Genomic DNA, 27,090 nt, shown 5'->3' with positions numbered 1-27,090 from the left:
ACATTAGTATATGGGTTAAATAAATTGTCAAGCTACATACCATAAGATAAAAACTACTACAAAATTAGATGTAAAATTCAGGGTTTTGTTTTTTTTTAATATGGCAACCCAATTCATATTTTATGACAAGAGGGGCAGCTTTAGGTACTATTGGTTGATAATGTGTGTTATAATGCATTTATGTATATCCTTTATTTTAAACAGTTAAAAGACTCATTGAGATTTAAATCTCTTTTCCAAAAATGACCTGGCCAAGAGGGTGGCATGACACATGGTTACAACAATAAGTACAAGCAGACAAATAATACTATCACACAATACAAAGTGCAAGCACAACCGGCAGTTAATATGCAACATAAAACACATGCAATTTCCAATAGAGTAGCAGTCACATTGACCATTGACTATTTTCTCAGTCTTTTAAGAGAGACTTAAATTCCCCCATAGTGATCAGCTCAGACAGTTTCAGGTCCTTCTGTAAGTTGTTCCAAGTAAAGGGAGCGGCAAATTTAAAAGCTTTTTAGCCCAGTTCTGTGTAAATCTTGAGGGCTGACATCAAGAGAATACTGTGAGAGCGCTGGCCATATTGATTCTGGTTTTTACATATATGTACACAAATAAGAGAGAACCAGCTAAAGTAGACTTATCAACAAAAAACAACCAATGTGAGAGTCTTTGGGCAGATGTAGGAGGTCATTTAGCAGCAGCATACAGTGTAGTGTTGTATGTGGTACTCACAGCCAGTAATAAAATGTTAAACACAGTGGTACACAGTATCCAAACTTTTTTGGGTGCTGGTCAGGTGCATTCATAAAAATAAGATCATTTCACATTTATGGCCATGTATGTTGTTGTATAGATCTCCAGTTGAAATTGTGATGTAATATGGCACACCTCCTTATGATGAAAATTTAATCAAATCATGAAAATCTTTTTTTTTTTAAATCTTGTTTTTTTCATAATTTTTGTGTATATAATTTGTTTATTTTGTCCCTTATACATGAATGTAAAATTATTTATTTATTTATTTACCCCCCCCCCCCCTTTAATTACTCATGCCGTGCAGTTATTGGTCAGACAGTTAGGCAGGTGAAAAGGCAGATCCCTCTCAATTTTTTCTTTTTCTCTTGTTTTTCTGTAATTATTAACTGATAATATTCAGTTGGACAGATCATCTATTTCTATTTGTTGATTTATTTTTGAGAGAGGGGCTGGTAAAATGAGATTTTCTTCTCCCTGCCCCTTTTCCATCATGAAATGTAATGTAGCGAAGAACCTGTGGTTTGATTTTAAACTGTTTCCATGAGCAAAGTGAGAATAAAAGTGAAAGTGAGTTGGGATAAGTTCAGTTTGGTTTGATTTCACCATTTCAAAAGTTTAGGATGTTTTTGGTCTTAAAAGTTTAAGTGTTATTTATGAGCAGCAGCTAATCTGATCGGCATGGAAAACAGTGCAACTATCAGTACATCCACATGGATCAGTAATCTTTTTTTGTTTTTTCTGTGTCAGGTGATGGACAGGTCGATTTCGAGGAGTTTATGACGATCCTTGGACCCAAACTCCTGTCATCTGAGACGAGGGAAGGCTTTCTCGGCAGCACAATAGATACCATCTTCTGGCAGGTAACGTTTTTATCCTCTTTAACATGTCTGTTAACTTTGCTGAGTCGTGAATTGAACAGGATAAGAAGAAACAGACGCTGCAGGTCTCGGCTGAAAGATAATGACTGCAAAGCAGAGCGGGGAATGAATCATGATTGTTGCCTTAATTTTTCAGTGGTAGAGTGTTGTTTTCCTGGAAATGGAGGCCTGAAACTGTGAAAAGTTTGAGTCAAATGAAAACAGTTGTATGAGGTTGTGGTTCACAGAAGCAGCAGTTGGTCTGCTGCACTTAGAAACTGTGGTCAGCAGTTCAGTTTTAATTCCTCTGCATAATCCACAAGATGTAAAAACCTTTCACTAGAGATGTAACATTTGTTTGATTAAATATCATCTAGATTTTCATATTCAATTCAATTTTGTCCTAAGTTGCTAATTGCCTTCTTCCCATGTTTTTGAAAGAAATCAATCCGCTTTGCCCAGTTTCAAACTTTTTAATCATCTGGTCAATTTGTTTTGACCAGAGAAGAGACCTTTGCGGACAATTCGTCTCTGGGTAAAAAACCTTCTGAACAATGAACTCTGAAGGAATCCTAACCAGGATTTCATGCTCGACCCAGCAACAATAATCTGCAAATCCTACACACTGCTCTTTAAAGCACTACAACTACTTCATCTATTCATCTTTTCATGTGCTCTTATCTGTTTTCTACCTCCATCTCAGTGATGATATCGCTCGGAAACCCGTCCATAGAAGAAAACAAAGCAAAAATGGTTAAATAATTTACATACATTTTGAGAGAGAAGCATCTCATATTTTCCACGTTGTTAATTAAGCTGTATGTGTGCATGATGAGTTGTGATGCTGAAATTAACTTTGAGTTGAGAGGATTTTATGCTGCTGCAAAAACATCTTTGTGCTCAAAGGTAGAAATCATCCTGGGACTCCTGTCAGAGTATGATGAGCCCTGAGAGTCTGCTCTCCTGTACTAACGCAATCCATAAATCTCATTAGAGGAAATACCACTTTACTTAATGCAATTTCCACTTGACTCTCACTGTTTCTGTGCATTTTTGAAGGGCAGTGCAAATCAAAGGCTTTTTTATGGAGCATCCTCTGAGTGATATTGTGACTGATGATGGTAATGTGTGACCCTGACAGATCTCTTTGGAGAATCTGAAGAGACTCGGAGAGACAAAGGAAACAAACATATACAAAAATATTTCAGTCTGGGGTGAAACAGAGCGACTTTGAGTGAGACAGAGTGATGGATGTGCACGACAATAGAAAGAGTGAGAGAGCATGAATGGGAATAATGACAAATGGAGCAGGTGTGAGGGGAAGAACGGGACATTTGGCACTGATAGTAACGCTTGGCAGGCCTGTCCTTCTTGATGCAATCATCGGCTTGACCTGGGCTTTTTCTCAGGGGCAGGAGCGTGTGGTTCACACCATGAGGACATGAGTCTTCAGAGGTATGAGTGCAGGCTGGGCAAACGGGCTGCCAGCCCCATTTGGCTGCAGCTGTGACCTTGGCTTGTGCGGGAGAGCAGTTGGCCTGAAAAGTTTTTTTTTACCTCTCTGAGTGAGGCTGGCGGTTGCGGGCTGGCTGGGTTGAGTTTGTTACTTCTGCACTTACAAACTCCCAATTTCTTGTCTGATAAATTCATGCTTGGGAGCTTAAAACAGCAGCAGAGATGTGACATGTGGAGAATATTCAGAGGGGAAAAATGCATTTGATTTATCATGATTATTTCTCCACTTGCCTCCCATATGATTAGCTGCTTGAGTTATTGCAGTTTAGTTTGGTAAAAGACTGAGGTGTGTGACTCTGCCTCTTGAATGTCTGCTGTGAGGTGTTTCTCAGCTTTTATATGATGAAACAGATCCAGAATTTTTGGCTTTATATATTCCTTCTTTAGTTTGGTTAACTGGTATTTGCACATATACTATATGTATTAAAAAAAAATACAGAAAAAGGTAAATAAAAGGTTTCAACATTGTGCAGGAGAAATTAGAAGCCAACAATGGCTTATGGACATACCTCCCCTGTTATATAACTATCATAATTCACAAAAAGAAAAAGATACAAATTTCAAGACTTAGCAGTTATACTCAGTCGTTTAAAAAAAAATGTACAAATGACAAACATTGCAAAAAGTGAAATAGCTCAGTGTAGTGCTATGTGTTTCTGCAAATTAGTCCTTTTCAGATTTTTTTTTTTTTTTGAATAACGCTAATTTTGATTGTAGTGATGGAAGTAGGTTGTTACAGAGAGACGTTCCTATGTATTTCAATGAATATTGATTAGGGGAAGTCTGACAATACATAATTTTACAGACCTCAGAGTGTCTTGTGGGATATGAGTCTAACAAACATTGAAAATGTACGACAATGTACGACTTCGGTTGCTCAATAGTCCGGGGTCTCCGTTGTCGTATTTTGCGCTTCATAATTCTCCACACATTTTCAGTGGGAGACAGGCCTGGACTGCAGGCAGTCCAGTCTAGTACCCGCACTCTTTTACTATGAAGCCACGCTGTTGTAACACGTGCAGAATGTGGCTCGACATTGTCTTGCAGGGACGTCCCTGAAAAGACATTGCTTGGATGGCAGCATATGTTGCTCCAAAACCTGTATGTACCTTTCAGCATTAATGGTGCCTTGCAAGTTACCCATGCCATGGACTCTAACACACCCCAATACCATCACAGATGCTGGCTGATCGATGCTGGACATGATGTTCATGATTTCCAAAGACAATTTGAAATGTGGACTCGTCAGACCACTTTTCCACTTTGCGTCAGTCCATCTCAGATGAGCTCGGGGCCCAGAGAAGCCGGCGGTTTTTCTGGGTGTTGTTGATATATGGCTTTCGTTTTGCATAGTAGAGTTTTAACTTGCATATTTAGATGTTGTGACAAACTGTGTTAACTGACAATGCTTTTCTGAAGTGTTCCTGAGCCCATGTGGTAATATTTTTCAGAGAATGATGTTGATTTTTAATGCAGCGCTGCCCAAGGGATCGACGGTTACGGACATTCAGTGGTGGTTTTCAGCCTTGCTGCTTATGTGCAGAGATTTCTCCAGATTCTCTGAATCTTGATGATATTATGGACTGTAGATGATAAAATCCAGAAATTCCATGCAATTGTACGTTGAGAAACGTTGTTCTCAAACTGTTGGATTATTTGCTCATGCAGTTGTTCACAAAGTGGTGAACCTCTCCCCATCCTTGCTTGTGAACGACTGAGCCTTTCGGGGATGCTCCTTTTATACCCAATCATGACACTCACCTGTTTCTAATGAACCTGTTCACCTGTGGAATCTTCCAAACAGGTGTTCTTTGAGCATTCCTCAACTTTCCCAGTCTTTTGTTGCCCCTGTCCCAGCGTTTTTGGAACTTTTTGCAGGCATCAAATTCAAATTGAGTGAATATTTGCAAAAAAACAATAAAGTTTATCAGTTTGAACATTAAATATCTTGTCTTTGTAGTGTACTCAATTGAATATAGGTTGAAAAGGACTTTCAAATCATTGTATTCTGTTTTTACTAACAGTTTACACAACGTCCCAACTTCATTGGAATTGGGGTTTGTATTTTCCCTTTTTTTTACAAACCACTTACTGGTAAAGCTTGTTAATATTAGTCAAACCAGTTTTTACTGGCTATAACAGTATAAAACAGTCAGAAGTTTTTTTTTGTTGTTTTTTTTTTTTTTAAATAATTTTGAATCACCGCAGCCATGAGGGATCATTGAGCATACAGTCATAAATAAGCAAACTAAATATGAGGCTGATTGGTCCCATACTTTGTGAGATTAGCTGCAGACAAACAGATACACACTCTCACACATGCACAACCAAACGCACAATAACACATACAAAAAAAGACATCCTCTCAGCGGGACAGAATGTTACATACAGTGTAACTTTTGTGTGACAATAGAAGAATGGAAATGATCTTAGCAATGCAAGTATACATGGAGAAAAATAACACTATCTGCTGAAAAACCTACCCAACAGTTCAGCTCACACTGAATAAACCATCAGCCAGGACGACTCATGCTGCTGCCTCATGATGTCCCACTCATCAGAATTCAAAAACTACACTGCCCTCACAATCAACAAATGCTGCAAGATTATTAAAACAAATTTAGTTTCTCTCAATAAACAGGCTGTGAGAGGATGTGCATAATATGCCATTACTATTTACCAGAATACACAGTGCATTAGAAATAAATGCACAATTTTTTTTTTTTTTTAATGCATGTATATGAATTACTGAGATTACAGCTGGATAAATATGACTTGGAGTATACTGTATATGAGGTGTGAGAGTTTGTAAACAGATGTTTTGATGTAGTTATCCTGTTATTAAAACATTGTCCCCAATGAATCCTTAATTCATGTGTTTGCTGTTTTCTGTGGAGGCATAAGAGAAAACTTTGAATGAATGAATGAATCTTTATTTCCAAAATTATAAAAACAAACAAACAAATAAAAGCAAACAAGCCTTACAGCAAGTGCAACGAACAAAAACAAAAGGACAAAAAAAGGTCAATACAAAACCTATACATCTATCTGGATAACACATTCTAAAGCCACTTAAACTTAAATATCACACGTTCAAAAAGGAGTAGGAAGGAGTACACACATTTATTTAATATATAATTAGACTTGATGGATCATTGAGAGCATTCACAATGACGTTGAGAAAAATCCATCACACAAAAATTCAATTAAGGTGCACAACAGGAAGAGTAATCAAATAATCTAACCAATTAAAAGCAATAAAAACAATACAGTTAAAATAAATTGAAAAAGGTTATAGCTGTATGTCACTAACCTAGGCCAAAATTAAAAACACAAGTCCCTCCTCAGTGCTTAATCTTTTTTAAAAATGCCTGACCTGTTTTGCAGCCCCTTCAGCCCTCATGAGGAACTGAAATAATGAACAGTCGCCATCCCTAACCAGCAAGGAAGCCTGCATGGCGACAAGGAGCACGCACAGAATGCCTTTGTGCTCGCTTTTCTTCTTTTTTTTTTCATGTCCACACAAGCTGCATTGCTGCCAGTCAGTGCAAGTTAGGCCATTCTCCAATGTGCTTTGTGCAGAGACATGGGCATGTCATGATGTTTATTTATCTTATTCTTTTTATTAACCCTTAAAAAGTTGGTGATTTTTCAAAACATTAAGCATTTAAACATTTAGAAGTCACACCCCTAGTGAGAATCCTGGTTAAACCCTTAAAACCTGGATCAACGTCACTTTTTTTTGTGTTGTCTTACAAGTGTTTAAACCTTTGACACCTCAGCAAATTGGTTTGGTGTCTTTAAAAGCATGAGAATGAAGGCAATATGCAACTGCAATATGCAAGCTGAAAAAAGCACTGAAATGCTTTGCCTAACTTTTTTTTTTTAAAGGAAAAGTCAATATCAGCTTATCAGTACATTCATTTAGCAGGTCTCAGGAAAATCAGAAAATAGGGTAAAATGTCCATAAACTCTATTTATTATTATAATAACTTTATATTTTAAAATATAGCACAGAAAATATAATAAAATATATGAAGGAAATGCAAATATATATATTTTTTAATTTTCTGTACTTTTTAAGGTAATTTCCTTGTTTTTCTCTTTATTTTTAGTTAATATTCTAACTAAGTACATTTTTTCTCTCATTCTTAGGCAATGTCTTTTTTTAAGTTGCTCATAGCTTCTCCTCCTTTTTTTTTCAAAGAAATTAAACCGGTTTGTTTAGGTTTCAAGGGGTTCAATAAATTGAAAAACCTCTGTAGCTTTCTGTCTGATCAGCTGTCTTTACAGAAACAACCTTCTCCGTAAAAAAAACATGACTCATGACAAGAATACAACACGGATGCAACGCTGAAAGCATTTAGCTGGAGGGGTTTTGTGTAACCCTTATTAAAACCCACAGTTATCAAAGCATTTGACAGTGTTTTACAGATTACATTTTCCTCCATCTGGCATTCTGTAGGATTTTACGATTAAATATTTATTTTCCCGAGCCGAGGCTGTCGGAGTGTGTCCCCATCAGAGCCCTGCAGGATTCACTTGGCAGCAGGGTGACATGGGAGGGCCCTGGCGGACTCTGATGAACCTGGTGTTTCTGGTCCGGTCTCATTGAACCATGAGAGCAGTTCAGTTCCTGTCAGAGCTGAGAGATTTTCTCATTCCACTAATGTCAGGCAAAGTGTCACATCCTCACCAGCTGGAGTGATGGGATAATGATTCACTCGCTGTCACACACTCACCTTCCTACTCACTCCTATCTGCTCTTCAACACTTTGTTAATGCATCTAATTATCCCGTCTGGATAATTATCAGCTTGTAATTGAACAACTGCAAACATTTTATTTTCCTCTGTTTTGATCACTGGGGACATGATTAGCAAAAAGGGCTTCATTAATAATGAACGCGCCACTCCACTTTATTAAAGACAACTTTCATCTCTTTCATAAGAATCTCTTATATAGATTTAACCCTTTGAAACCTGGATTGACATCAGTTTTCTTATGCTGAGTTCAGATGCCTTGTGCAAGATATTTAACCCTTTGAAACCTGAGCTATTAAATTTTATTTAATTATCTTGTTTTTAATTTATTTTGAAAACATGGTGGAAAAGGCAGTGAGCAAATTGGCAAGAAATGCCTAGCAAATTGCAAAAAAACAAGTAAGTGATGACCAAAAAACCCCTTGAAAATTTGAAAAAAAAGTAAGTTTGAGAAAAGCTAGTTTCAGGAAAAGAAAAAATGTAAAAAAAAAAAAAAACCAAAAAAAAAAAAACCCAAACAATGTATAAATAAATAAATAATGATTTATGAATAATGTCCAAAAATCTATATTTAGGACTATTATAATACATTTTTCAAAATTATTATAATTATTAATCATTATTACAGAAAGAGATTATACATGTGAGATTCATCATGTGAGACTTACTGGGTTGATGGGGATGTTCAGGGGCAGACAGGCGACCTGGAAGTTCAAGAAGACCCCCATTCTAGGCCAAACTGACCGTTTTATTTATTTTATTGTATTCATAAGGACAGCACACATTAATCAACATTTCTGTAAATGTGTCAGTGTTTTCAAATGTAGTCCTTTTGCAAGATGTATTGAAATGTAAAATGACAAAATTCACATAACAACAGCAGCAGGACACCATAAAGACAGCAACAGCTACTACAAACAGGAACTTCCAAGATGGAGCACAGACCATGCGAAGCAACAAGAAACAGCAGAACACCAGTGTAAAACAATAACGCAGCAACAACATATAGCATTTTAGCACAAAATAGCCATGCATGCAGCATGAAGCAACAACAGCAGTGATAAAATACAAAAGTCATAACGTAGACCTTAATAAAATGTCAAAAGGTGCAGTTACTGGTCAACAGTTTGATCATGTGCACTAAAACACAGGCAGGCCATGCAACACAAAGTTGACAGGTAGTTGATAAAATGAATATTTCAATGGGCAGAAGACGTAAGGCACATTAGCAGCAAGTTAGCCAATACAACAACAGTAGTGTAGAGAATGATGTAGAGACTGTGGTTTCAATGTATAACTGAATGGTATATATATTCCAATACCACTTCTAATGAAGGGTCCATCTCTAAAAATATGAAAGCAATACGTGGTGGCAGATGTTTTAATCATGGCGGGCAGCCACATATATATCAGTGTGTGGCAAGACTTTATCATCCTTCGCTGTGGCATGGGCCAGCCTGGCCCTCGAAACCGCAGACGGCACAGAGCAGTCCACTCCCTGTCAGACTGGGCTTATCTAATGTTTTCAATATTTAGGGGGGATATGAGTAAACCCATCCCAATTTGGACTAATCCTCCTCTTCGAAATATGATTGACAAACTGTTACATTTATTTCTGTTTTTTTTTTTGTTGTTTCTATTTTTATTGTTTCCATTTGTTGAAGTTTTTGATGTTATCATAATAAGCCAAAATGGCAAAAAGGAAGACAGGAGCTGACAATGAAATGTGTTAAGAGGTTAGAAGATGCAGCTGAACGCAACTAATGGACTTTTCTGTTGTGGACGGACCAAAGTGACTATGGCCACTGATTACTGATGGGCATTTAGCTTTGATTTTGATGATAAGCGCCTTGTTTTAGTTTAATTTTTGATTCTATATTAGAAAACATTTAGTTTCTCAGTGTGCATGTACAGTCATGTGAAAAAATTAGGACACCCCATGAAATATTCAGTTCTTTGTTAAGAAATGTTCACGTATTGATGTCTAATTTTGTTTTGATTTATCTCTGGAAAAGAAAGTGATTTATTGCAGGTAAACAACAAAAATTAACCTGGGTTTACTCATTAAAAAAAGATATCAACAAAAATGCGTATTCTAACTGAGGAAAAAGTTAGGACACCCTACCACCTAATAGCTAGTGTTACCCCCTTTGGCAAAAATAACTTCAGTGTGACGTGAGTGAGTTAAACTTGTACAGTCTCTTTCTGATTGTTGTGGCATACACTTTCACATTAACAGTAGCAAGAGCCTGTCGTAAGTCCCGTGATGGCATTTTAGGGTTTTTGGAGACTTCTTTTAGCATTTTGCGGTCTGCTCTCGGGGTGAACTTGCTTGGACAGCCAGACCTGGGCAGTTGTTTTGAATGTCCTCCACTTGTAGACTATTTTCCAGACAGTGGAATGGCTGATTTCATATTCTTTTGAGATATTTTTAAATCCCTTACCAGACTCATAAGCTGCTACAATCTTCTTTCTGAAGGCTTCAGACAGCTCTTTCGATCTCACCATGGTGTTCACTCTCACTTCAACAGTCAAAAGCACACCAAACTAAATGTCTGAGGTTTAAATAGGTCAAGCCTCCTTCACAATGCTGAGTAACGATGTTCTAATCATGTGCACCTGATTTGACACACCTGTGTGTGATTTTAGCCATTTGAAGTGGGAATATATGTGGGGATGTCCTAATTTATTCCTCACCAGAAATTGCATTTTTATAATATTACATTTTACAGAATTTTTCAAAAAGTTTATTCTTCAGTTTTAATTGTTTAGTTATATTACTTGAATCTCTCAGTATTGTTAAAATCAATATTAAATATCCATATGTCCAAGTTTGTTAAAAAAAACACACATTCTTTCATAGGGTGTCCTACTTTTTTCACATGACTGTATGTTAGCAGTAGTTGTTGGTGTACTGTAACCTAGGCTGAATTTACACTACATGGTTCAAGTGACCAAATTCCCATTTTCTCCTCTCATGTGGCACAGAGCGAATACATATCATGAACGGTTAAAAAAAAAGCACATAAAATCGAAAATTATAACATGTTCTCACTTTTAACTTGTCACATGGTGTCGCTCTGTCAGGACCTTCCATGTCAAACTATGGTGTTTTACGTATCCTTGTGTGTCAGCTGTTTATGATGCTGTTAAGGTGATGTCAACAAATGCACGTGGTGGGATGAAGCAGCATGGTCCTTTATATTTACACAACAGCAGGGACTGTCTTGATGTTTGGGATTAGGCACCAAAGTCACGGATGGTTAGGTTTAGGTAAAAGAGGCAGAAGGCAAGGTGTAGAAAAAAAACCTCACACATAGATATGGGAAGCAAATTTCAACTCCCACATGAAGGTTGGTTGTTTTTGGGACCCATCCACCTTCACACCCACCCACCCTATAAGAGGACTTGCACTCCTTATAGTACGTGGTTACCGGCAGCTTTCTGTCCTTTAGCGTTTCAGGCGCATGCCATTGGTTTCGTTGGGCCGCGTTATCATGTTACAAGTTCATGCCTGCTGTGTGTGGATACGGAAGGTGGCTTTTGGCGTCACACCTATACGCTGAAAGCGCTGACAGAGCGGCGCTATTTGACGAGCTTGGACGAGAACAGGTTGGATATTCTCAGTTAGGTTTCAGGCCTTATTCATATGTGGAAATAAGTCAGATTTGATAGGGATATCTGCAAATGAGACTGTAGTCTAAGTAGACAGATCAGATATTCCCTGACATTGCGAGTCATGCGTAATAGAAAATGTAACAATGGTCACCCACAAATGAAAACCATCGAAGCAAATGGTGACCAAGATTCAAGCGTTAAAAAAATACAGAATATAATCACAAAATGTCTCCATACTGCTCGTCTGAAATAATCCATGTGTCCTGAAGCCCCGAAGTGCCAAGTTGTTTTGAAAAACGTAACTGGTGTCATGTTTTAGCCTTGTTGTAGCCTGTAGCTTCTAGTGTAGAAGCTTTGTTTACTTATACACACACGTTAGGCAAAAGATAGCTAGCAGAAGACACACACACACACACACACACACACACACACACACACACAGAGACTTGTGGACCTAGCAGCAAGCAACAAGTCTCTTTCGGATTTAAAACTACTGTGTGTGGGGGACACTTCCAGGTAGAATATAAACACTGGCATGCAGATACTGTGAGCTCTCGTTGGTCTTGCGTGCATACGTGAATGTGGCTCCCACACAGGCAAAAATACAGGGTTTGTTTTGAATCAAAAACATTTATGAGGACATTTCAGTATTCATTTACATGTGCACATCGTTTCAAGCATAGGCAAAGTTTAAGCACATGAAAATGCAGATCGGATTTGAGTCACTTTTAAGATAAAAAAAAAAAATCAAAATTAGGCAACAAATCAGAATTGGGCATCAAGACTTACAGTGTAAATCCAGCCTACAGCCTAGCCAGTGTCTCAGCTCACCTTGGCCTGCCTGACCTGGTCGTGTTTTGATTCAGTGACATCGTAACATGCTTATACAAACTCAGGAGGCAGGTGTCGGAAGGACGTTTTAAAGAGTCTTTTTTACGTCTTCATCATCATAAGATTCTCTTTGTAGCACAAAAACTGTATGTGTTAATATCACTGCCAAAAAAAATCTGTCTGCACCCTTTAGGCACGCTCATAAAAGTCATTTCCATCTCAAAGTCCCAGGCTGAATTTCAGTCCCAGTATATCCCGGGGGATTTTAGTTCTTGTGTTATTATTTTAGATACATTGTATAACATTTAAAAAACTTTTATGCCTGCTCTTTCAGTTACTTAAATTCAGTATCATTATTATATTGTCTTCTCTCCTGTATTTTTCAGCTGGTCTTAAAACGTCATTTGTATGGCAGGGATCGTGTCCAAAACAAAAAGAAATATATATTTTGAGGAGGTTGTCTGGAACACAATGTTCCAAAATCAATACTGAGTGCTCACTCAATGCACTGCACTCCACTGAGAGACTCTGCTCTGCACCACTTAGACTTTTTTCCCCCAAAAAATGAACTCGGAGAAGCTGATGGTGATTTTCCTTAATGTGTCATAAGCTATGCAAGCAGAAGGAGTGGTGAGGAATATCGTTAAGACATTTGGTAACACTTTACAGTATGGTGCACACACATGTGGGTAGTTACTATGGAGTGGAGAGTGATAATTAATGAATTATTAATGAGTTGTTTCTGAATAACTCTGACTCAAAGTCTGTGTAGCAGATAATGATGAATTACTAGAGGATAGACTGGGACATAGTGTAATGATGAATTTTTATGCAATGATTACTTCAGAAATGTTTGCATCGGAATGAGGCAGCCTGCTCTCAATGAAAAAACGACCATATTGGAAGGTTTATGCCTCTGAGCAGTAGTGGCCAGAGGCATTTAGTTTTTGTTTTGTCTGTCCACACATAAGTATGTCTGTCTGTCTGTACGTGCAGCCCATTCTTTTGAACAAAATATCTCGAGAAAACCTCGAGGGATCTGCTTCAAATTTGGCACAAAATCCACTTTGACTCGAGGATGAACAGATTAGATTTGGGTGGTCATAGGTCAAAGCTCAAAGTAGGAGTAGGTGATGTATTGAATATACTCGAAGTACCGCCGCTTGTTGCACGTGCCATGTATAAAAAGACTATATCGCGTCCATCAAGTATAAATGGTAATGTCATTTTTTATGAGCCAACTGTTGACTGGAAGCTTCAAGTCAGCAGCAAAAACATTGACACCTTATTTATTAGATGTTACTATTACAGTAGTGTATTAAACTTTATTATTTGACAGTAGCGACTTTAACTTTATTTAACTTTATTGTAACTGCAGTTTATTCAATAGTTTTATTTTTATTTTCGTAGTTATCAGTAGTTTAAAGGACATTTAAAAATATTGCGATATATTTTGTGTATCGTGATATAGCCTTAAAATATCACAGTATTATTTTAAAGCCATATCGTCAAGCCCTAGTTCAAGGTCAATTTGACCTTGTCTGTCACTTGTCTGTCTTCTGAGCGTGACATTTCAAGAACACCAAGAACAAGAACAAGTAGACCAACATAATTGGTTAAAATTATTGCCAGCATGTCATCCCTCATCATGAGTCTGACAATGCTGTGAGACTGCAATGCTTAATTGATAAGGAACTCTTTTAAATACGTCTTCAGAAGAGCAATCATAAACTCAAATTGTTACCAAAGATTAACCTCTTTATATTCTGTGGATCTCTTGGACCAACTTTGTACTGACCACATATACAAGGCAATGAGAAGGATTTAAAAGAAAACTAAAAATAGCCAGAAGTCGAAGTGAAAAAGCTCATAACCAAAAGAAATGTTGGCCAGCCGTCATCCTGATGGTGGCCATCCTCTGGCTGCTGAAAACAACGATTACAAATCATCATTGATTAATGATGATTTCAATGAATATATTTCTCTTTATGGAAACACGAGTTTGTGAGAATATGAGGGAAACAACACAAAGTCAGCAGCTGAGGCTGTGCCAGAGAGGCTCAGGGGGCTGAAACAGGGAGAGATGGATCACAGTTTTTATTTACACCGTGGTTGGCAAATTATCATGCATTTAAAAAATGTTTTGAAGCCACATTCATTCTGTGCTTATTATATATATATTTTTTTTTACAAACAGAGCCATAAAAGGTGCCAAAAACAAAAAAAATAACAGTGTGGAAATCAAGAAATGCGAATGATGGTGTCCAGGGTCCTCTATTTAAGCAAAATGCTGACTGAAACTATCAGTTTCCCACCGTACCTTTTCTGTGAAAGACTCCTCTCAGTGATTGTTAAACATCAGAGTGTACAATGATGGGCTTAGAAATGAAGCCCTTTGGTTCTCGTGAACTAAAACCAAACACAATCATTGTGACAGACAGTTAAAGATATCAGAGCAAACTCTTCCATCCTGTAGATGGAATATCTTCACATGCACAGTAAGTTTTGGAGTTTTGAAAAACATCCACAAGCGTTGCACACTCCACTCCTACATCTGCTTTTAAAAACTGAGCAAGAGGAGAATGCCCTCTACCATTTTTAATTACAAGAAGCAGAGTTACAGTCCTTGAGGTGATGACAACCCTTTCAAGCGTCCTCCCTCGAGTGTTGCGTCTTCCTCATGAGCGCAGACAAAAACTGATAATCCATGCTTCTAAACCGCCTCTCAATTATAAACAAGACACCGCTGAGAGGGTACCACACACACACACACAGAGAGAGAGAGACAGAGAGAGAGAGAGAAAAAACACAGGTCTCCACAGAACAATGCTCATTTGAAAGCCCATTTTTGAAACCATTAGCAGACCTGCAGCGCTCAAACAAAGTGTGATGTCAAAGGTATCACTCCTGTAAGTCTGTCTGGTTTATGCCGCATTTAATATTTCAGAATTTGTCAACATTTGATAAATTTTAAAGGAGCTATTAGTAATTTCCAGCCACCCAGTCCAACTGAATAGGCTGCAGTATTTCACCCTTTAAATGACGGTCTCCTACTATGTCCATACAACTGCAATTTACAATCATCAGTCATAAATAAAGGCAACTTATAACTGCCAGCAGAGTAAGAATACAGCCGCTCAAAATAAGGCTGCTATCTTATGATCTTCACATGTGGCGTTTGTGTGGAGTTTACTTTATAGCTTATTTAGCTCAGTTTTAGCAACGCCACGGTAACAAGAAAACAGTCACATTATGCCATTTGAAAAGTTTATCTCCAACTGTAAGCCCACAGTTTGTGCTGTCATTAGTTACACTAAAGATATGTTTCAGTAAATAGCCAACATTAGTTACTTACCAGTCTAAAAGAAAAGCTATGAGTTCAGCATCAAATTGAATCTTTTTGCTCTCCAAGCGCTGTCTCCCGCATTTGAAAGCTACACCATTGTTTACACTAGTTTTGCTGCTTGTAATGGGGATAACGGTAATTTTTCTGGAGCTTCTGCCATCGCGGTGTTTCTGACACACTCCCTAATTCACTGAGACTGTAACTTCTACGCTGTATCCATTGACTGGTGTTGACGACAGGTGTTGTGTTGAGGACTGTTTCCCCGTCGATATGTTTCCTCTCCACCTAAACCTGATCCGAACCCTTAACCCTAACCATGACCACCAAGGGGGGCGCTACACATAAACACGGGGGAGGAACTATTCGACAGGGAACGCACTTCGACACAACACCAGCTGGCTCAACTTGTTCATCCTCTCCTGTGGCTCACTAGAGGCTACAGTGAGTCACTGCTGCCTCTCAGGCCAGGATGTATTATTACAGAAGGGACAACCCGACCCTGGCTGCCTAGCAGTGGATTTCTCTACAATATAACACATAGGCATCCTGGACATAACGTCAAAGGTGTTACTTCTTCACGGCATTTGTATTTTAGAGGGAAAGTATGAGCTTGTATTCAAAGGATTACTCTTCAGACTGCAGAAAACCAACACCGAACATGTAGAGGTGGAGCTGTTTTCACACAAACATCAGTAGTTTTGACATTGTGGGATAAGTAGCATGAGGAAAATATAAGGAGGGAACAATAAAAACTTTACAGTGGTCATGTTGATGAAGGTGGTCATGAATTATGGATTGTAAGGACAGTAAAGGCCTCATGTCTACCAAAGTGTTTTTCCCAGCAGGCGCTCCTCAGGAAACCCCCAGCCGGGAGCGCTTCAGAGCACTTTAGAGATGCAGCATCTTTCCAGCTGTGATGCTTTGGTTGCATCTGGTTTCTATGATATGGAATATCAGCTGGAGTAAAGTAGAGTTTAAAGGGAAAGCTGAAAGATGCAGAGAAAGAAGATGAATGTACAGGTCTGTGTGGGTTCATGAGAGGACACTGTATATATAGTAGACACAGTATATTAACATGTTTCTCCTCTGTAGTTGCTCAGGGCTTATACATGTAAGTAGGGGTGTAAATCACAAGTTTCATCATAATACAATATTGTATCAATTCCTTGGACAACCATACGATATTTGCTGATTATACAAAGTTTCTCACAATACAATATTGATTTAATTTAATTCAGAGGCCTGTAATTGATAGGAGACAATTAATATCCTCTCTGTCTTTTTTCTTGGCTGCTTACTATTGTCTAGCACTGTTTAAATGTTGAGGAAGGACGTGCACTTTGACAGAAATGGTAATACAGATGTACCATGGGAATTTCAAACTAAAGGCGTAGCCTAAAGATGATAGTATGATTATTTTGACAGTATAGTTTTTTAAAACTTTTTTTTGTTTGTTTGTTTTGTTTTTATTGACAGTAGTATTGTAGTACTCAAGGCCGGCCTTGATGCTACTTTTAGAGGGCCCCGGTCTTATCTCTGAATTGAACGAATTTTGACTTTTTATTCCAGACCGCTTGCGTCCGTAACAGATTTATTTGTTAACATAATTACTGTGATTGGATGTCAAACTTCCTTCTTCAAATCCAGCCAGACACATAAGTCATTTGTAGTTTGCTTTATTTGTTACCGGTAACAGTTGCCACCCTTCATAGAAGTTAGAGGAAAATTGTTCATACACACACACATATATATATGTGTAGAAATATATATATACAAGTCTTGGTCTTGACTTGGTCCTGTCTCCCCCTACTTTGTTCTTGGTCTTGACTCGGTCTCGGCACACTCTGGTCTCAGTCAAGTCTTTGTCTCAGTTAGTATGGTCTTGAGTTCAACACTAATTGACAGTTCAGCTGTGGGAGAGAGAATGAGAATGATGTGTGTTGAATGCAAACCGCTGCAAAAGACTCTGCCCATTTGTGGCACACCCTTTATCTTATGGGCGTAAGGTCGCCCAATCTTGGATTATTCTCTAATGTTGGATTATTGATTATTAAATCAATAAATTGATCCAGATCAGTGCATCAATACACCCCTTCATGTAAGGTGTGATGATTGGTCTTTGTGGTATTTATCCCTCCTTCACTTGGATTTAGCGCCTGGGTGAAAAATGACAGTGACAAGCAACGTTATACATTTTTCAGCTCTCAGCCCTCAGGAAAAAATGCAAAACATGTAGCACTCAGTGCTTTGTCAAGGTTGCTGGCATTTGTAGCATAAATGTAGCATAATTACACAGCGCTTCCATGGAGAATAAATAAAAGAAGCAAAGAATAAAACTAGAATTACTGTCACGCAGTTGTAACCCTATGTGCACCAGTCAAGTTGCACTTAATAATCCTGGCCTGTGAAAACATGGATGCTTCACACACAGAAGGTCTCCGTGCTGGTTCTTGAGGATTCTTGAGTTACAGCCAAAAACATGTTGTGTGATGTCACTGTGACCTTGACCTTTGCCCTTCAATCACCAGATTGCAATCAGTTCACTCTTAAGTCCAAGTGAACATTTTGCCAAATTTAAAAAAATTCCCTTAAGGCCATCTGTACATATTGCATTAACAGGAATTAGACGAATGCAAGTTCGCCGTGATCTTGACCTATGACGACCAAAATCTAATCATTTCATCTTCGAATCTGACTAAGCAGAGTCTGTCAGTGAATGAAATCCCTCAGATTGGCAGTTCAGCTCAGTGCACGAGAGCAGAAACAGCTGTGAAGAAAGCAAACAACAACCAAAGTCAAGAGGAAAGGAGATCAAAACGGAATTTTTAGTCATTGAGCAGAAACAGGCTGTAACTGTTAGTGTTATTGTTTGCTGGCGCATGGTAAATAGCGTTTGTTTTTTAACATTTTGGTGTTGTTAAAGTGCTTACTGGCTAACTAGTGTCTTGAATCCATTCTTTTGGTCTTCTGTTTTCTCTTTTAGAATGATGAATACACATTACGACCACCTGCTGGCATGGAGAGTTTTTTCTTCTCATGTAGACACGCAACGTACTGGCTGGAGGGCCACTAGTCTTTGCTGTTTGTTTGAGTGCAAGTTTTTGGCCTTGACACAGGTGACGTGAGGCGACGCAACAGTCAGCTTTCGTCGCCACCAGTTCTTTGATGTGGGTTTGGCTTCTGAGCCTTAACTCAGCCCCAGCTGAGGTTGCTTCAATGCAAAGTCTTACTTGTGGTTGCAGCACAAGAAGCTTTAGACGGCTTTTCTCACATACACAGCAATACTCCCTTCAAGACCTTTGATGTGTAAAATTGGCATCCTTCCCCTTCAACAAGATTCTTATTTTTCCAAAGTAAACTGAGCAGAGACTAACGTGCTTATTGTTGAGTTTGCGTGCCCGTCATGTTTCCCACAGGTAAACTGACAGCCAGGAGGAATGACTGATTAGGGGTTTCATACCTTTTTGACAGAACAGCATTTAGGAGAGATTATTTTAGAGCTGTTTACACTATAATCATTCTGTGTGCTTTCTTGCTGGACGCCCACTTTGAATAAGATGTGTTATTGCAGCCCTCAGGAGGAACATTTATGGAAAATGAATTTCCTCATGCAACAACAAAGTTGGATGGTTAATGTCTGACTTTTTGATGGATCAAACATACTTGTTTTTCTTTTCCTTTTTTTTTTCCTTTAAGCTTTTTGGCAAACTGCATAAAGCTCAAACCTTTAAAGATTAGTTAATGTTGTGATTTCTCTTTTGCTTATTTCTGGTTGTTTTCTGCTCAGAAGAAGCTGTGTACTTCTGTATTTATATTTGGTCATTTCAGCTAAAGAATGGAAAAAAACATATCCACTACTTCACTTGTGTACTCATTATTTACTCAACTTACGGCCCGCAGGCCAAATATGTCCCCTAATAGGGTGCCATGTGGCCCCTCAACCGTTATCTAATTCACAATAAAAATAAACATATTCACACTGGGAATTGTTTTTGTACTTTTATCAAAAGTAAGTGCCAGTGGAAGATCCCCCACTCTACTCGATAGAGGTCCGAGCTAAGCTGCCAATGTCCTAAAATCCTAGAAATGTCATGGAATTTTCTAAGATCTTAGACACATACTAAAACCCTAAAAACATCCTGAAATTCTAGATATGTCCTAAAATCCTAAAATGTCCTAAAATCCAAGAAACGTCCTAAAATTCAAGAAATGTCCTAAAATCCTAGAAATACCCTAAAATCCTAGAATCATCCTAAAACCCTAGAAACGACCCAAAATCCAAAAAACATCCTGAAATTCTACAAATGTCCTAAAATCCTAAAACATCCTAAAATTCTAAAAAAGTCCTAAAATCCTAGGAACATCCTGAAATCCCAGAAATGTCCTAAAAAGTTAAAAAAGAATTAAATAAAAAATTAACAATTTAATGTCACGTTGATTTTCTCTGACTTCATCTTCACGATATAACTTACAGACATATACGATAATCTTAAATAAAAAAAAGATACAGCACATAATACATACTCCCTAAGTTATGAAGAAGTGGCCATTTTCCATTTTTAATTTGTGTGTTTACTTCCATTGTTTATTGAATATAAAGTACTCCAGTGAGTTGGGTATTAAACAGCCTGGTTTAATTATATTTCAGAAAAATGCTACAGATACTGGAGCCAAGCTTGGCACTTCCTTACCAAGATGTGTCTCAAGGTTTCTGGGTGTGTTAACCAAGTGTGATTAAAACATATCCTGCAGCAAGTTAATGAGGAAAAAGGGGGCAGAGAGATTGGAGTTGGTTTCTGGGAGTTGGGAGCATGTTTCAGACAGCAGATGTCAGGAGGCAGAGCGGAGGTGTAAGCAGCCACAAGTTTAATGAGCAGATATTCACTACTCTCAGCTCACAGTGAATGAATCAGCTCAGAGTGTAAAATTCTGTTTAGATTTTGTCACTGTCAGGTAGGAGTGGGCGATATATCAATTTCACTCGATGTATTGGACCTTGTCCCATGTGAGATGCATGACTCTGTCCTGCTTTGGCGTTTTGGTTCTGTCGCTCTCTCCTATTGCTCTCTTCCTCACTCAAACACTGAACGAAAAGAAAGACTCAGAACAGTTCTTCAAAGAAATTTATTAGAATAGTCCTTCATTTAATAGTCTTATAATAGTAACTTGTTTAGCTTTATTAGAACAGTATTTTATTTAACTTTATTATAGTATTACATTATTTAACATTGTTAAAAAAAAGGGTTTTATTTAAGTTTATAACAGTACTTTATTTAACGTTATCATAACAGCACTTTATTTAACCTCACTATAACAGTGCTAAATCTAACTTTATTATGACAGTACTTTATTAAACCTAAAATCATAACAGTACTTTGAGTTTATTATAAAACAGCTTTGATTTTTTAAAACACTCACTTGTTTAACTGTAAATGACATATATTGTTTAACTTTATTATATCAATACTTTTTCACTTGATCATGACACTATTTTATTTAACTGTATTTAACATTATTATAACAGTGCATTATTTAGCTTTATGATAACAGTATTTTATTTGACTTCATTATAACAGTACTTTATTTGACTTCATTATAATAATACTTTGTTTAACTGTATTATAGCATTACTTCACTTAACTTTATTGTAACTGTATTTTGATTAACTTAATTGTAACAGTAGTTCACACAACTTGTGTATAGCAGTATGTTTGAATTCATTGTTACAGTAGTTTATTTAGTACTTAGTAGTTAGAGGAGATTTCAAAATAATGAGATGTATTTTGTGTAACACAATTTAGCCAAAAAATATTGTGATAATGTTAAGGCTATAAACCATATCAGCAGCCCCACTGTCAGGGTTGAAGCCTTGTGTAACTCCTATGTGTGTAAATAACATGACATCTAAATATGTTTTATTTTTCAATTCATGTCAAAGTAATGAAATTATTATGATAAAACTTGATAAATGTTGATGATAAATGTTCATTTGGAAAATACAGGGTTTTAACTTGACAACAGCAAATAAAGAAAGCATAGCTGCAGGTTTTATCTCTTTTAATATGTTCAGGAAATTATTTTCTGACACATTCAAGCTTTTTAACTGTAGACTTTCACCCAAAATGAGATCCATTAATCTAACTTTTCTTCTGTCATTTGTGCCTGGGAGAAATTTTGGATTCATAATGAGTTTGAAACAACTCCATCTACGATGAATAGTACATGAGCCACAATGAGTTTTTGAGAGAGAGGTGAGATTAGGGTAATATCTGTGTTGGCCCCTCCAGAGTGAGACATAAAGTAAGTCATGTGCTCTGTAAATGTCTCCAGTCAGCCACCATAGTGTTCTTGGACAAGAAATCTGCACAACATCATCCACCAGTAGGAGCGTTTATTGGTCCAGTGTGACGTTTTGCATTCTGGTAGTTGTAGGGGTTTTTTTACCTCTTGTGCAAAGGCAAATGCCACAGCCATTTTTCTCTGTTTTCTCTGGTTGTATAGCACCAATTTCAAAATTATTTTTACTGCATAGGCAGCCCAGTTTTATGAAAAGACCATCTCTCCGGCAGTGATATGTTTTTTTAATAGCAGCAAGTCAGCAAGTTCGGCACACATGTAAGCAGTATACACCAGAATAATATATATTGTGATTAAATAATAATGCTTAGTTGCTAAATCATGGATTTTGTTGATATATTCCAACATCAAGGTATGAGCAAAAATAATTATGCTGCAGAGGATCTTTGTGATAGCAATGCTGATGAAAAAAAAACGACACCTAATTCCTAATTGATTGTTTATTTGTTTTATTAATAATGCAGCTGCCAGTTCTTATCATATCGGACAGTTTTACTTGTTTTAATACCTGCCTTTACCCACTTAGTCATTATATCTACATTACTAAAGATTATTGATCTGAAATGGAACTGTGTTAGTATTTTTACAAAGTACCAATAGTCATTCCTACAATATTGTCACATCAAAGAGGGAATTTGGTTAAAAAAAAATGTATTATTCAATAATGTCTCCAAGGAGATTTAAAAAGAGATATAGCCTAAAAATATTGAAATATAATTTTCAGCTCATATCACCCAGCCCTACTGCCAATAATTTGGCTACACAAGGCTGAGCCAGTATAATTTGTGCGTTTGTTTGAGGTGCTGCTCCTCATGTGATTTCTGGCTCCTCTTGTCCTCAGCTGGGTGAGACGTCAGGGTCATTGTGTTGCCCATTTTTGCTCCTCTAACACCTCTTACACACCAGATGTGATTTTATCATTTACCTCCACTTTACTATCTGCAGCCACTCAGGCATCATTTCCATCTCTTAGTGATGCAGCAAGGTTACACTGACTTATAAGAAGTTCTTTCTGTCTCCGCCTGAGAAAAAGATGTGACAGTATTTGGAAATGGCCATTTGAAACCTTTTGAAATTTTTGATTAAATTTCCACAATTATCATATTTTTGCACCCTCATTGGGTGCACTGATGTAGGCATAATTGAAGTTTCCCAAACTAAACTGTTATAACTGAAATGAAAAGTCCTGCTCTGGGGAAAGTGATATAAGGTTGAGCTGGTACTCCTCTGACGAGCAGCTGCTGGATTCGAGGCCGCCATGCAGAATGTAAACACACTGTAAGGGCATTCACATGCTTGCTGGAGAGGCAGAGCAGGGAGAAAAATCATATTCCCTTTGCCAGGCGTGGCCTTGAATAGCAATGAAGGTGGCACAGAGATGTGACATACAGACGGCTAATCAGCACCCACACACATGCACACAAAAGCACACCTCCTCCCTTCCCTTCCATATACCCAATCACCCTCCTCCAAACAGTCTGATCTGCTCTGAGTAACGTCCCTTTAATGTGCTCATCCTCAGATTTCTGCTCAGAGGTTGGTGGTGAATTATGGAGGGTTATCAAAGTGAAAATGGCTCCATTTGTCTCTATTGCACCAAGCGTTACAGCGCTATTATGCCAGAAAAAAAAGGCATTGTTTTGATCCCTGGCCCGCGTCTTCTCTTCTGAGGTCTTCACTCTCACTGTGACACAAAACTGTTTCACGATGACCTTCCACATGAGTTTTACAGTGCTGACTTTAGTCTGGACTGAGGCGTTTATTAAGTAATCTTAAAGATCTTCATTGTCATTTTTTCTGCCTCCACTCCGGCGATAACCATGGCCAGGGGAATTAGATTTTTGGCTTTCCGTCTGATGGACTCAGAGATTTAAAATTTGGTGGTCAAAAGTTACGGCTTTATTCCACCAGCAGTGTGTTGATGACATTACGTCTGTGTCACTGTTTTGCTCCATCCTCCATTTTGAAAGCGGAGCGTCCTGGCGGCTGATAGTGTCGTTCGTCATTCTACCCCGGCGTAGAGTAGGCTACATATATAAATGCTTTTGTTTTCTGTTTAAATTCTGTTTATTGATGTTTTATACCCACTTTGTTGTGCTGTAGCCTGCAGTCCAGCCATGAACCATGTAGATCAAGACTTTCGGTTGTGTCTCAGTCCAAAAAACATGCTCATTTTGATAATTAAACAGATCAGTATAAAAAAAATCCAGTTACACATTAAATAGACTGAAGATTTGTGACTGTGCTTTAGTTAAAAACATCCATCTTAATAATCATACAGATGAATAATTAATAATTAATTTATGAATGAAATAGATATGTAGGGGATTTTAACTGTGTTTTTATTAAAAATACAGTGCTCTTCTCAATTATTGTCATCTCTCTATTTTTCCTGTTAGCAGAAGCATTAATTCTCCTGCACAGAATACAAAGGGCTGCTGGAAGGAAAGGGAGCAGAGACTGCTGATGTAGCATTAGTTAGGTGAAACAGAGTGGCGAGCCGCATCTGGGTTGCTGCTGGGGCGACATAATCGCTCACATAACACACCTATGCCGCCTTTGATTGGAAATAATAACGGCTAGTGTGGCTGCAATAGAAATAAACCTGCTAATGTTTTGAACATCCATCACCATGCTTCTTGGAATGTTATCACCAGAGAAGATGCAGAACATCACATTGCAATTGTCATATTGCAATTGTGTTTTATCGACCTTTCAAAAATGTTGCTTGAGTTTTGTGCAAATCTGTAATAGAAACCCGCCCATTGTCATTAAAAATGATTACACTTACATATAAACTGTAGAGGGCAAACATTATAGCGTCTCTGGCTTTGATTAACATCATACGCAGTTGCAGTTTCCATTAATATACAGCAGTGTAAGTTGCTTCATACTATATGTTAACCCTTTGAAACCTGAGCAAATTGGCTTGATTTTTTTTTTCAAAAAGGCATTAAGCAGCTTAACAAGAAATGCCCCAAAGACTGACAAAAAAGATACAAGAAAACTATCTGAAAATAAGCAAGAAAAGAAAAGAACAAAGAGCAATGGAATGACCTGAAAAATAAAATGCAAAAAAATACATTTAATATTATACATACACATTATACATATATTTTGTAATAGTATTTTAAATATATAATATTTATTTATATACTTTTCTGGACTTTTTTTTTTGTTTTTTTTACCAATTTTTCCTTCTTCTTTCCAATAATTTTCTCTCTGTTTTTAAAAACTGATTTTTAGGTTGTTTTCTTGTCACTTTGCAACAGTTTCTTGCTTGTTGCCCTTTTTGTCTCAGGTATCAGTGGTTTAAATGCTCCTGAAAGGCATCTGAATGTAGCACAAGAAAACTGGTGTCGATCAAGGTTTCAGAGGGTTAACATACTGTGCAGTGTATTTAATCATCTCACCTATAGCCTCTGAATCTGGACACACTGTTCCTGGGATACATCACATCCTGTTGGTGTTAATCGGAGCCTGGCAGGTTACTGCAGGAGGATTTTTACCTGTGGGAGCAGGAGGAGCTCTGTATTTGTGGATTAATAGGCAGAAATGAAGCAGAATATATATACAGTGCACCCAGTAAGAGGCTTATCCAGATTAAAACCTTAACCGTTAGAGCTATTATCCAGGATGCAGCGTGAATGTAAATGCTGTCAGCGTGTGTGGAGAGAGTGCTAAGCAGAACAGACATACTGTACAAATCAGTGTTGTGCGTTGAGTCGGGCGATAGCAGTCCGTCTCTTAGCGCTGGGGAAACATGGATGCTTTTTGAAGTCCTGCTGCTCTTGGAGACGCAGCAACACCATCAGCACCCACCCCAGGCTACCTGAGGAGTGAGAGCTCATCTGCTTTTTCCTTATATTTTATGAAGCCTCTGTGTATGATATTTTTTTGTCTATATGCAACATTTTTATCCTGACCCCTCCTCCTCCTCGCGTGGCTTTTATTACGTGAGCCATTATGTGAGCCAGCTTGGCTACCTCAGTAATTCACTTCATTACAGCTCTTTCTCACGCAGGCCGCAGCTCTGAGACGTGTCAGCAACACATTACCGCGTTTTCTGCACAGTCGCTTAACTTAAAACACACATGCACACACACACACGTTCACACACAGGAAGATCATTTATGCTCTTGAGTGCCCAGAATCTTAATGATGTCTCTGTCAATCAAAATAAAAGCCTCTGACTACATTACTCTGACATGCTGGGTTTCCCACGGGGGAGCTTCTTCATTTTTATCTACTTAGTAATCACAGTGTAGAATCCTATTTAGATGAACGGAGAAACCAATTTGTCAGCTACGTGCAATAGAAAAGGCCTGTTTGTCATTGTTCATCATTTCACAGCGTTACTCGATGCGCTAACATCATCAGAAATTAGTTTTAACCTTTTTTTCTCCCACATGCACTTCAAAGTCTCATCAGGGCTGCAGACAGCAACGATGAATGGTGAATATGGATATGTGACTTCAAAAGATGTAGGCCTTTTGCTTGTCATTCATCACTTAACATTTTTAGTTTTTTAGCAGATCTCGAGATGGCTAAGTGTGCTTTTTTTTCTGTAGCTCATCATACCGCATGAATTAAGCAATTTTACACTTGATTGTGTGCTTTAACGTCATTTGAGCATGAAAAGTGATGCAGTCAGAACCAAGGCACTTTTACCAACATCTGCAAGCATCACTGAAATGATCAAATAATGTTAAAGCACAACCTTGAGTGTGATATTGCGATTATACAACTATTACCAACAAAATAAAAATGTATAATCAACATGTATTCATGTTTTGGAGCAATTAGCTCTCAAAATAAATAACTTTTTGTAACTGTTATCTCTATTTACATGGAAATACACAGAATCTGACTAATTACTGGAAAACAATCAATCACGTCAGTAGAATCCTATATGTAATGAAACCAAGTTTACTTCTGTAGTTAGTAGGTCGATCCTTAGTAACGACCTGCAGACACGTTTTGTAGTCCATGTTGAGTCCGCTGACCAACTGGTGCTTACACTTTGTAGAGATTGTGGGGTT

At 37.8% G+C, this 27,090-nt stretch overlaps 1 protein-coding gene across 6 annotated transcripts in view; it reads left to right on the top strand.

The window, feature by feature from the left end:
* The window catches only part of LOC121943512 (calcium-binding protein 8-like), a 142,393-nt gene that overhangs the window by 44,240 nt on the left and 71,063 nt on the right, over positions 1–27,090 (top strand). For all 6 annotated transcript variants that reach the window (XR_015776862.1, XR_015776860.1, XR_015776861.1 and 3 more), the window contains exon 4: positions 1,510–1,622. Coding sequence is in view for 3 of the 6 variants with exons in the window: in XM_088079319.1 (XP_087935445.1) it covers positions 1,510–1,622 (113 nt within the window). In the remaining 3 variants the exon portion in view is untranslated. The remainder of the gene's footprint in view (positions 1–1,509; positions 1,623–27,090) is intronic.

Source organism: Plectropomus leopardus, chromosome 6 (genome assembly GCF_026936395.1).
Source record: "Plectropomus leopardus strain MGB_pleo_1.0 chromosome 6, ASM2693639v1, whole genome shotgun sequence".
In the NCBI taxonomy this organism is placed as follows: Eukaryota; Metazoa; Chordata; class Actinopteri; order Perciformes; family Serranidae; genus Plectropomus; species Plectropomus leopardus.
This window is presented reverse-complemented; position numbering and strand designations above follow the sequence as displayed.